At 38.7% G+C, this 12,951-nt stretch overlaps 1 protein-coding gene across 1 annotated transcript; it reads right to left on the bottom strand.

Moving 5' to 3' along the window:
* Window positions 1-2,314: 2,314 nt before the first annotated feature.
* On the bottom strand, window positions 2,315-12,750 carry chchd7 (coiled-coil-helix-coiled-coil-helix domain containing 7). Its single transcript, XM_055022786.1, has 4 exons — window positions 12,440-12,750; window positions 8,326-8,385; window positions 8,143-8,241; window positions 2,315-2,578 (listed from the first exon to the last, which is right to left on the bottom strand). Exons 2-4 carry the CDS (start codon window positions 8,377-8,379, stop codon window positions 2,474-2,476), a joined length of 258 nt encoding a protein of 85 aa, XP_054878761.1. The 5' UTR covers window positions 8,380-8,385; window positions 12,440-12,750; the 3' UTR covers window positions 2,315-2,473.
* Window positions 12,751-12,951: the final 201 nt, after the last annotated feature.

The following is a 12,951-nucleotide window of genomic DNA, read 5'->3' as shown; positions in this document are numbered from 1 at the left end:
AACTCTGTGAAGGCTTCATATGTCTTGCACTGAGGAGAGACTACCATAAAGCCCCGACTGGTGGAGGGCTGCAGTGATGGTTGACTTTGTGAAACTTTCTCCCATCTCCCTACTGCATCTCTGGAGCTCAGCCACAGTGATCTTTGGGTTCTTCTTTACCTTTCTCACCAAGGTTCTTCTCCCTCGACTGCTCATTTAGGCTGGATCGCCAGGTCTAAGAAGAACTCTGGTTGTCCCACACTTCTTCCATTTAAGGATTCTGGAGGCCACTGTGCTCTTAGGAACCTTGAATGATGCAGAAGGTTTTTGCACCATTGGCCAGATCTGTAACCTTGCCACAATTCTGTCTCTGAGCTCCTTGGGCAGTTCCTTCCACCTTTAGATTCTCATTTGCTCTGACTTGCGATGTGAGCTGTGAGGTCTAATGTGGACATATGTGTGCCATTCTTAATGAAGTCCAGTCAGTATAATTAAACACAGCAGGGCTCCAACGAAGGAGTAGAACCATTTCAAAGAGGATCAGAATAAATGGACAGCATGTGACTTAAACATGAGTGTCACAGCAAAAGGTGTGAATACTTATGACAATGTGATGTTTTTCTTTTTTAATAAATTTGCAAAAATTTCTACATATTTGTTTTTTCTGTCAAGATGGAATGTAGAGTGTACATTCATGAGAAATAATATGAACTTTTTTTAAATGGCTGCAATCCAGGAGATGGATCCATTGCAGCCAATCCATCCATCTCCTGGCCCTGAATACATGGAAGATGGATGGCTGAATGGCTGCAATGAGGCAAGAGTGAAATATGTAAAGTGGCCTGAATATTTTCTGTACCCACACAAGTTTTAATTAAATTAACATGATGACTTAAGAGAAAAAAAATAAACATGGTAAAACTTTAAGTGGACATGTCATGCAAAACCCATATTTTTAATCCACAACTTTTTGTGTGTACTTCGAGTGATGCAGAGAAGTTAATTTATTTTCTCCTGGTGCTGCATACATATCTTTATATTCTTTTTGAGTTATATTTTTCACTGTTAATTTTTTTTCTATTGCCTAGAATGTTGCCTTGGCTATGACACAATGGCTGTGGTACTGCTAAACAAGGACATGACTGAGGATATAATTGTACTGAAGGTTTTCAATATAATTATTTGTCTTGGGAGGGGAACGCATGACTAAAATTAATACAGTGAAATTGTTGACTCTTCTGTTATCTCCTTAATTATGCAAAGACTTTGTTTACTTCATTCATATTGTGATACCTGACCTGCATGGACACCATAGTTAAACTATTCTCCATCTTGTAGGCAGTTGGTATATATAGAGAAGGTGTAAATACAATGATAATATTATTGAGATGTATCACTTGAATATGTGGTTCCTCAGGTTCATTGTCTTCATTCTCCTGCTCTGGGGTCAAACTTTGGCTCCGACCTGTAAAGTTTCTCCAACATGTAAAGAAACTTTTTATTCCAACAAGGAATAAAACGTTTCTCTGGTGGTAGATGATCATACTGCCGCTATCAAACTGCAAAAATTGTCAAATGGGGGAGTGAAATGCTCTGTGACCTGGAGGAAGGTGGGTGTGAAATGTCTGATTCACATTTAAAAAGATCCCAGCAAAAAAGCAGTTGCTCCAAAATGTGCCTCAGAACAGGAGTCTGTGGAGCTACAATGACCAGAAATTACGAACAAAGTATTGAAGTTCTACTTTATATAGGCAGCATGTGAATGATTTACATGTACCAAGGACTTAAAAGCTTATGTCCACCACTGTTGGATAAAGGATGACATTTGTAATCAAAGATGCACTGAAGCCCCACATTTTGAACACATGGGGTTCAATATCCTGCTTACATATGTAGCCTGACAACAGTCAGGCTACATATCCATCTTCTTTTGAAGTAATGACTCTTTACATATGTAGCCTGACATCAGTCAGGCTACATATCCATCTTCTTTTGAAGTAATGACTCTTTACATATGTAGCCTGACATCAGTCAGGCTACATATGTAAAGAGCCAGAGATCTAAAAGGTGTTTAAGCAAAAGTACTTGATCCAAATGGTTCCTCTTTAACATTGTTACACCAACAATAATTAGTTATAAATAATTGGTTTCATAAATAAACAATGATTGGTTTCATATTAAGAACACATAAATGAGAGTTTAGAATTTTGAACTCTGTCAATTATTATTCCTACTATCTCTTTGAGAAGAACATTTCTTATGACAGACCCAACACATGTAAGAAATCTTTTTCACAACTGCTTCTATTGGCTACTGAATCAAAAATAAACCAATAGACAGTTTCATGTAACAAATTTAATATCTGCTCTGAGCATAACAGGCATTGGTTCCATTTTCCTCTTCATAGCATAGCTATTCGTCACAGTCACTGCAGTGCTCCAGCAACCTCTCAGTGCAGACCTGGTGTCCTTGGGCTCTTTGTGACTGTCGACAGTCAGTAGGGTTTACCTCCAATGGCATTGAGCATCTCCAGTCTCTCTGCAGCTGTGGGCATTTCAGGTTTAATACCATCTCTTCTTCTCTGCACCATTATGTTGTGCTGCAAAGAAAACAACACACATAAGGACTGTAGTGATCACATCCATTGTTTCATCTTATAAATTAAAATAGTTCTCAAACCAATTGCATATTTTCGCATCGTACCCTAAACTGGATTCTACTAGTACTTTTATTCTAAAAGGAACATTTTCCCTTCTTGTTTTGAAGTGATGGCTGCACTTGGGTGCCAAGTGCTCACTATCGTAACATCTTCACAATTTCAGGTGACAAATTAACACATCCACAAAAGTTAGCAGGTCATACAAACAAGTTCATATTTCATAATTGACATAGCCCAGACATAGTAGTAATGTCTGGGTTTTGACGGCGTCAGGATGGCGTCAAAACCATAATGTTTTGGTGTACATGGGCTGAATTTGTATACAGGGCTGGTGCTAGCCATTCGGATTCCACAAAGCACAGATCCACAGTCAAACATTTCCTGTACCAACATGGGTTGAAAAGCCACTCAGCAAGGAAGAAGTCATTACTTCAAAAGAAACATAAAATGTCAGATTGTTGTTTACAGATGTAAAAAGGGACAATGATCTTCATTTTTGGAGACATGTCCTGTAGTCTGATGAGACTAATGTGGAACTGTTTGACAATGACGACAATCGTTACATTTGGAGGAAAAAGGGCGATACTTTTACATCCTACCTGTGAAGTATAGTAGTGAAAGCATCATGATACTGTTTTGCTGAACTGGTGTACTTATTAAAATAGATGGAATCATGAGGAAAGAACATTATGTGGAAATATTAAAGACATCAGACAGGAAGTAAAAGCTTGGGCACAGATTGGTTTTCCAATGGAATATTATCCATATTTGACAGTTTATTTTTTTAAGAGAAGGAAAAGTCTGAAGCCTGTCTGTCATTTGAGCGGATTACATTTTGACCACAATTGGTGCAGATGCACAAACATTTTCAACTTTATGCACAGCTTACATCGCGGTGGTAACTAATCAATCAAACAATCAATCAATCAATCAATCAATAATAAAAAAATCCCTTTTGAATATTACCTCTGACACGTATACTGAACAAAATGCATCTTCCTGACCAGGAGCTGACAGCGTGTGGAAGCTTTGGAAAATTGGCAATTTTCGAAAAAAATTGCCAATTTCTTTATTGCCAATTTTTGCCATTCTATGTTCCACAATTCCTCTGCATTTGTTGGTTGAACAAATATTTATCTGAAACATGATTGATAAAAGAAACAAAAGCATTACCTGCAATAATACCATAAAAAAATAGTTTGTTAGCACGGAAATACTTTTTTATGGAGTTGTTTTGCGGGAAATATTCTAATGCCTGACTGGACCGAAATATGATTTGGGCAGTAAGCTGTTTAGATAGATAAGAACAATAATTTGTGATTAATTGACTTGTTTTGCAAATCTGAGACGGAACAGATGTTTCAAGTTCACGAGGTCGATTGGTCTAAAAAAGATCCAATACACACCCAGTGTAAGAGCTGCAAGTACACTGACATAAAACCAAAGCAACACGTGCATGGTCAATACTTCCCAATGCTGACCAATGGGATAACGGGAAGTATAAAAAGGGATTGATGATAAGGAACAAGGAGATTTTGGGGAAAGACTTTTGGAACAATGATTTTGTATTGATGCATCCGTGGTAGAAGAGATAATAAATCTCCCAACCTGTCGTGGCTGGCAGTAAAGGACTCGTCTCTGAGTATTATTTGTTTACTTATATAATCAAGAGTTTTGTACCTTCCAATTTTCTAACATTGTAAATCACCACCATTATTAATCCGTGGTGGCTTATAACAAAAAAACCTACGAGTGCTGAAATGTTTCCTTACAAACTCTAAAATGTATTGAATAAACTAAGAAATGCTTGAAGATTCAACTTTTCTGAGAATCGCAAACTAATATTGAGTTAACCGCAGTTTCTGATACAAAATCAACCAAATTCTGGTGACAGTCAACAGGTACGGCAACCCAGGACAATTGTAATGTGTTCCACAATTCTTCTGCATTTCTTGGTTTTGCGTCATGAACAGCATTTTTTGTCAGCGCACAAGTTTTCTAGGGGATTGGAGTTGGAGATTGTGCTGCCCACTCCATTAGTTGAATTCTGTTTTTCTGGAACCATCATTTAGCTCGCTTGCAGGTGTGTTTGGGGTCACTGTCTTATCAAAAACACCCATTTTAAGAGCATGCCATTTAGAATACAGCAACATGACTTCTTCCAGGATTCTGTTGTACTCAATGATCCATGATCTCTGATATGTGATTAATGAGACCATCACCACAGTACAAGAAACCTCCCCACTTCTTGATGCTTCACTGTGTATTGTGGCTTGAATTCAGTGTTTGCAGGACATGTGACAAATGGTCTGTGGCCCTTAAAACCAAAAATAAGAATCTTCCTCTTGTCAGTCCACAATATATTCCTCCATTTCTTTTTACGCCAGTCAATGTGTTCTTTATCAAGTTGTAACCGCTTCAACTTGAGCAAAGTCCCATTTTTTTTTTACAATGGAAGTTTGCGAGGGCTTCCTACAGTAGCTTGGCTTTTCATAGACATCGTCTGATTGTTTCAATACTCACAGGCAATCTGAGGTCTTCGTTGATTCTCCTGGAGCTGATCGTTGGCTGAGCCTTTCCCATTTTGGTTACTGACCAATTCATTCGAACGTTTGCTTTTCTTTTTCTCCCTCTTCTTTCTGGTTTTGGTTGCCATTTTAAAGAGTTTGATATCACTTTAGCCGAACAGCCTGTCATTTCTACTTCTTTATGGGTGTGCCCCTCTTTCATTGATTTAATGCTCTTCTTAACAGTGTCTTGAGCAATCCCCGATACTCTGTTTGTCAAGGACAAATTCACATCCATCATATGCAACATCAGTTGTCTTGTCCCTTAAGGATTCTCAAGTGGATCCTTAAGAGTCAACTTAAGCCAAAAATAGGTGCTTAACACCTATTTTTATCACATAATCAATTACCTTACTAATTGAACTTGGCACTGCAAATTTTTTGCACGTCCCTTTTCGAAAAAGATTCAGTTTCACAGAATCAGCAGTATGTACATCAAGCCTGTTGGGTCTGTTGGTCTTCTATATCTTCATTAAACCTTCTTGAAACTTGCTTGTAGTGTTGTGGGACTGCTATTATTTTGAACACAATTGTACAGTGCAAAAGGCCTGAGACTGGGACGGAGATACATCTTCCAACAAGACAATGATCCCGAATATAAAACAAAATGTACAATGGAATGGTTCACAAATAACGGTTCATCTAGGTGTTAGAATGGCCCAGTCAAAGTGCAGACCTGAATCTAATGAAGAATCTGTGGAAAGACCTGAAAACTGCTGTTCACAAGCACTCTCCATCCAACCTCCCTGAGTGCCAGCTGGAAGGAAGAATGGGAAGGAAAATTGCAAGGAATAGTGCAACGAAGAATGGGCAAGAATTTCAGTCTCTCCATGTGCAAAACTTATATTCTACTTTCAGGATATGAGATTTTAAACAAATAGGAAAATACTATATCTTCAAAACGTTATGTACTGCAGCTTTAATAGTGTGTGTCTGAACTATGTTTTGATCACGTATGTCATACTGTGTATGAATATTTGTAGTACATGCCTGAAAAGTCACTGCTTTACCCTTGCCATTTTTGTTCTAAACTGATTATTTATTTATTTTTTTTTTTACTGTTTGGGGATAGCCAGTCAGTTCAGGATTTGTAGATTTCAAGTTCACTTGTAAAAAGAGGCATTTTACTTTATAATTATAATTGTTCTGGCCTAGGGATCCTGACGCTTAAAGCTTCCCTATGTTTTTTTTTCTTGTTCTCTTCTTGTGCTTGATATTTTGCCATAATTGTAAAATAAACTTTCTTTTGTTACTGACATCAACTGTTGAGTGATTGTAGCTTTTGCGTTACACCGAGTGTCAGAATTTATCCTTTCCTGTCTTGGAGAGAGGTTGTAACATTTCCACAAGCACAATATGAAGGGAACTGGGATTGGGATTGAACAACTGCATAGCTTTAAGAAAACCAGTAATGAGTGAGGCTAACCATAGAAAAAGCTTAAATTTGCCAGAGACTATAAAGAGTAGACTCTGGAGCAATGGAAGAAGGTCATGCAGTTTGAGTCCAGATTTACCCAGAGTTCCAGAGTGATAGGCACATCAGGGCAAGAACAGAATTCATTCAGTACTCCATTATTTATTTATTAGACTTGATCTGGAACCTGAGTCAGAATTTCGTACCACAAGCAAGCAATTGCGGAGTGGTATGGCTTCTTATCTGTGGTTTACATGCATGGTTTGAGTATGGAAACAGACGCTGAACAGATCACGATGACAGAGACGAACAACTGCTGGCTCTAAATCAAAGTTTTGCCAGACCCAAGGCCTTCCCCTACCCTAATTGACTAGTAAACCTGTGTACTGTGGTTGGGAATCAAAGCTGCAGCTCTGTGCAGCTTTCACAGAGGTGAGCCCTGTGCGATATAATTGGATATATCATATTTATATTCATGCGATATAAATATATTGCATGGATCTGATACATTTATCAGATCCAAGCATCTGATAAATATGCTTGTAAACCAGACTTTACTGTTCTTTAAGGTACCATACTCCGGAGATCCGGCTATCAACCTGTATTCAGGACAGCTGGGTATCCTGGCTTTATTTAGCAGTTATAGCAGTAATAAAGTAGCTCAAATCAAGATTTGAACTACTTCCTGGGGGGATTTTTATGGAAAATGAGGTAACACTTCATTTGATGAGGTGTGGATAAGACTGACATGATTCTGTCATGTTTATGACAGAACACCTGTCATGAACATAAAGGAGTCTTTATGAATGTCTATATTTGCTGTCATGAAGTGTCATTTGGTAAATAATGCATTAAAAATCCAAACTTTGCATTCTTTTGTAAATAATGACACTTAAATGCAAAGTTGGCACTTTTAATTTGCTTTTAATAAAACCCTCAAAGCAACTTTGCATTAAAAGTGTCATTTACTGAATGACACTTCATGACAACAGTCATGGACATTCATAAAGACTCCTTCATATTCATGACAGGTGCTTTGTCATGTTTATGACAGTGTCATGTCAGTCTTATGCACACCTTATCAAACTCTTCCTGAAAAGGATATTTGATTTCCACAAGAAAACGACACAAAGTATCATTTTGTGTTATGTAAGTTTAGCCAGAAAGCCTGGCTTATTTTAGCCAGGATATCTGTAAAATCCTGTCTTAATCTGCTACCTGTTAATCTGTTGAGAAACAGCCCTGAACAGGAAAGGAGCTTGGATTTTCTAGATATACCTGACACACAAAGGTAACCGGTCTGACCAATATCTGGTCTGCCAAATCCACCATTGTGGAGCCCATTTTTCTGTTGTAGCCCCAGAAGCAATTCTGTTCCAGGACCTGACTGACCATGTAACAATTCCACTCTGGCATACAGCACTACAGAAACCTGGTGAGAATTCAGACTTCTAAATGATTTGTGTGTTGTTTATGCATATGTTCCTTTACTTTCGTTATGATGTTGAAATAAATAAACTCACCCAATATTTTCTGCAGTTCTTATATCTCTGGAAGTAAGTTGAGCACTTGGTCCTATCATAATTGTAGGTGTCCAAACACTTGTGAGAGGCATCACTTTCCTGAAAGAGTAGGATCAGTTCCAATCATAGAGCAGCAGTCGCTATCGTCAACAATGTCCAGCATGGGGAGGATGAGTAACTCACTTCTAAGCAGGGGTTTATGTCCTGGTTCGAAATTTTTCGGGACGTTTTATCCATTTAGATCTGTGAAGAGAAAAACAAGAAAGGTTCTAGTTTTGAAATTATTTGTTCTTAGGAAAACTTTCAGCAAGTGAGTAATCATCATTTCAGTTCAACTAGCACAACTTCCTGGAGGGGCTGAGCTGCTACTGCCTTTGTCTCTCTACTTTTTCTGTGAATTTAAAAAAGAAATGTCCACTTTACAATCAGCTGAAATTCCTTGCATAGAAAACATTTTAACCAATTTGAAAAAACTGACCCCGATTGTATTGTTGATAACGAGGATCAACTGGAACAGATGTTGCTGACTTAAGCGATATATCTGTACAATTGAATTGAATCGATTAGATATTTCTGTACATAAACTGGTTTTGTTGTTTTGTAAAGTACCTTAAGATGACATTTTCTGTAAAATGACATCATTTAGTAAAATCAATAAATCAATTGAAATTTGATTTGAATAACATTGAGTTGTGTTTTAAAGTTATTACATTGGAACCTGATTGTGATTATATGAAAGAGAAATAGTGTAGATTGGATATATTAGAGGTGTGCCAATCGATCAGCCACCAATCACAACTATCAACATTTACCTGGATTAACATCACGGTCAGAAAGCTAAACAAAAAACCCGAAAGATTAGTTAAGTCTTTGAGCTGGCAGTATAAGATGCTGGTTTTGCTCTCGCTGTTGGACCGCTGCTTAAAGCAAGCTGCAGAGTTCTAACATGTGGCAATACAGACTATGGTCATATATATATTTTTAATGTGTAATTCCGTAGAAGCTGCATCAATGTCAGTGTTGACTAAAATGGGCTTCCACCAATCCGCAGGTCAGTATTCACAAATTTGTTTGTGGAACGTGACTCCATATTATTCACAGAAAATTGCCTATTTGCAGATTTCTTTATAGACTATGTCTAATATATTTGAAAGAAAATGCAGCCTATAGAAGCTGACACACCTTTGCACAATTCTACTTGACAATTCAGCATTGGCTGATGTTTGCAAAGCAAGCAATCTAAGAGCTCTATTAATTTTCCTGGACAGTACTTAGCTGTTCTCCCAATAGGAGAGACAAGAAAGACTGAAAGACTGTAGGTATTTCAGCCTGAATACGACAGTTACGAAAACCCTGCTCAGTACAATAACAGAACAAAACCTGCAGAAATAATCAACATAAAATACTAAGATAAATTGATATTTGTGGTGGAGCGCATCGTGGCGGTACACAGCTGGTAGATGTGTCTCTGTGTGTGATAAACGAAGGTGTCAAATCCCAGCGCTAATATGGACACAGAAGCTATAAATGCTGGGAAAGGGGAGCGTTCATCTACTAAATTGACTGAAGATGAATACATAAACTACAGTCAACAAAAATATAAACGCAACACTTTTGTTTTTGCTCCCATTTTTTATGAGATGGACTCAAACATCTAAAATTCATTCCAGATAAACAATATTACCATTTCTTTCAAATGTTGTCCACAAATCTGTCTAAATGTTTGATAGTGAGCACTTCTGCTTTGCTGAGATAATTCATTCCACCTCATAGGTGTGCCACTTCAAGATGCTGATCTGACATCATGATTAGTGCACAGGTGTACCTTATACTGCCCACAATAAAAGGCCACTCTGAAATGTGCATTTTTATTTTTGCTTTATTGGGGGTCTGGGGACTCAGAACCAGTCAGTAGCTGGTGTGACCACCATTTGCCTCATGCAGTGCAATGGGCAAATCTTCTCCGCATCGAGTTTATCAGATTGTCAATTGTGGCCTGTGGAATGTTGGTCCACTCCTCTTCAATGGCTGTATGAAGTTGCTGGATATTAGTGGGAACTGCTTTTGGATACGCCGGTCAAGCACATCCCAAACATGCTCAATGGGTGACATGTCCGGTGAATATGCTGGTCGTGCAAGCACTGGGACATTTTCAGCTTCCAAGAATTGTGTACAGATGCTTGCAACATGGGGCCAAGCATTGTCTTGCTGAAACATGAGGTGATGTTCATGGATGTATGGCACAACAATGGGACTCAGGATCTCATCACGGTAAACATGCATTCAAAATGCCATCAATAAGATGCACCTGTGTTCTTCGTCCATAACAGATGCCTGCCCATACCATCAACCCACCACCACGAGCCACTTGATCCACAACATTTGCATCAGCAAAGCGCTCACCCACACGACGACTAGTATGCAGTTGAGTTTCCCTGAGCGGTTTCTGACAGTTTGTGCAGAAATTCTTTGGTTGTGCAAACCAATTGTTTCAGCAGCTGTCTGAGTGGCTGGTCTCAGACGATCTTGGAGGTGAACCTGCAGGATGTGGAGGTCCTGGGCTGGTGTGGTTACATGTGGTTTGTGGTTGTGAGGCCAGTTGGATGTACTGCCATATTCTTTGAAACGCCTTTGGAGACGGCTTATGGTGGATAAATAAATATTTAATGCACAAGCAACAGATCTGGTTGACATTCCTGCTGTCAGCATGCCAATTGCACGCTCCCTCAATGCTTGCGGAATCTGTGGCATTTGTTGTGTGACAAACCTGCGCATGTCAGAGTGGCCTTTTGTTGTGGGCAGTATAAGGTACACCTGTGCACTAATCATGATGTCAGATCAGCATCTTGATGAGGCACACCTATGAGGTGGGATGGATTGTCTCAGCAAAGCAGAAGTGCTCACTATCAAACATTTAGACAGATTTGTGGACAACATTTGAAAGAAATGGTAATATTGTTTATCTGGAATGAATTTTAGATCTTTGAGTCCATCTCATGAAAAATGGGAGCAAAAACAAAAGTGTTGCGTTTATATTTTTGTTGAGTGTTTTCATAAGCGTATTTGTGAGCCTGGCTTTTTATTATTAAGTTGAATATAATTTCAGATTTTTGTATAACTTTTCAAAATATTGGTTTCAAGATGCAATAGAGAAAGAAACGTTTTCTGTACCATTTATTTAGGTTTGTCGCGTCTTAATCAGGAAACGACACAGCCACCCAATTTTTTACAAACATCTGGGTTGAGGATCCCGTTAGGCTGTCACTGGTTAATCCAGGTCTTAATGCGGCTCGTTTTGTTTTTAAATTTATTTCCAGCCTGAAAACTGTTTCCCAGTAGGGAACACTCTACAGATACTGTAAATATGGAACATAATCTGACAGTATAATGTAGGAATGTTCATTATTATAACTTTGGCTTGTCCATTTGGATTCACCACCAACTACAACATTGGCTGTTAACTTTATATCATTTAGATGAGATTTTATTGCAGTATAACTGATCAACATTATTTGATATTCCTCTCTATTTGGACACGTAAACACCACAGCAACATCATCAGGTATGTGATTTAAAGTTTGTTAAATATGGTGACACCAACCTCATTGTTTAGCGACACTTACTGTGGGTAGTGTCGCTAAAAAGAAGAAAGTTCAGAAACAGTTTGGTTGCATTGCAGGATGTGAGCCAAAAACACCACACACTAGGGTGGAAGTGTTAATTTTTAAGTGTTAACACTTAATGATATAAGTGTTAATAATGTGAGAGTGAATTTCAATGATTTTTCTAGTTACAAAAAGCAGAAACCTTCCACTCAAGTTTACTTTGCGGCTGTTCATGAGATAAAACAAATGTATTCTGGTGAACCTGAATGTGAATGGGATTGTCGTGTCATTGATCTGGTTCTGTTCTGTGTTTTCGAAGCGCACTGAACACTGCTCTGAGGAAACTTGTTTTGAAACAATTTGCACATGCAACATTAAACATATTTCCTTCAAATGAGATTTGTAGTAATGTTTTGCAAACGGTTTTGTCACACAAGTAGCATTTTTCAACAGGCATCAACACAGCCACCTACAATTTAGAAACATCTGCGGTGCACAATGTTTCACCCAGTTAATTTAGCCACCAGTAAATTATTAAGCAGATGTTACTGGAGACTAATCGATGAAGAACGGGTTAATTAACCTTTCGACAAAAGCAATGGGTTAGAAAGTGTCATTGGTTGATGAGGCCACCAACACCGGCTAAGAGCTCTGTTGCCTGTTCGGTGCTGTCATGGAGAAAGTCCACCTACCTTTACCAACGACACCTACAATACGACGCTGGGAAGACTATAGGAATCGCTGTGGACCCACATGGCAGAAGGTCATGGCTCAGTTATGAAACAAACCGGAGTGACTGACTCAGCTGGTATCACAGAGTTGTTCCCCTACTATCAGCTAAATCCTCTCAAAAAGGAATCCAATGATGCCCTACTCCAGAAAACTTCAAACAACTTGCAAACTCATGCCTCCAAATGCACTGTGACGCCTGCTACAGAGTATCAGGAAACTCCGCCAAAGTCGTCGTCACCTGAACGTTACATCAAGCCAATGAAAATGCCGGAAAGCGCTAACCCCGTCGCATGACAGCCCGGCGGTCCAATGGGATTCCTCCTGCGATCCGTTCTTCCTCCTATCGTTGTGAAACAGAGCAAAGCACTAATAACGATTGACAGAAAAACTAGCAAGTCCAAAAAAAAAGCCGTTTATTGAAAGGCCTGTACTAGAGATGGACGTGAAAATGGCAGCGCCGTCAACAAATCAC

This window comes from Poeciliopsis prolifica, unplaced genomic scaffold, assembly GCF_027474105.1.
Source record: "Poeciliopsis prolifica strain line A6 unplaced genomic scaffold, Auburn_PproV2 SCAFFOLD090, whole genome shotgun sequence".
Lineage (NCBI taxonomy): Eukaryota > Metazoa > Chordata > Actinopteri > Cyprinodontiformes > Poeciliidae > Poeciliopsis > Poeciliopsis prolifica.
This window is presented reverse-complemented; position numbering and strand designations above follow the sequence as displayed.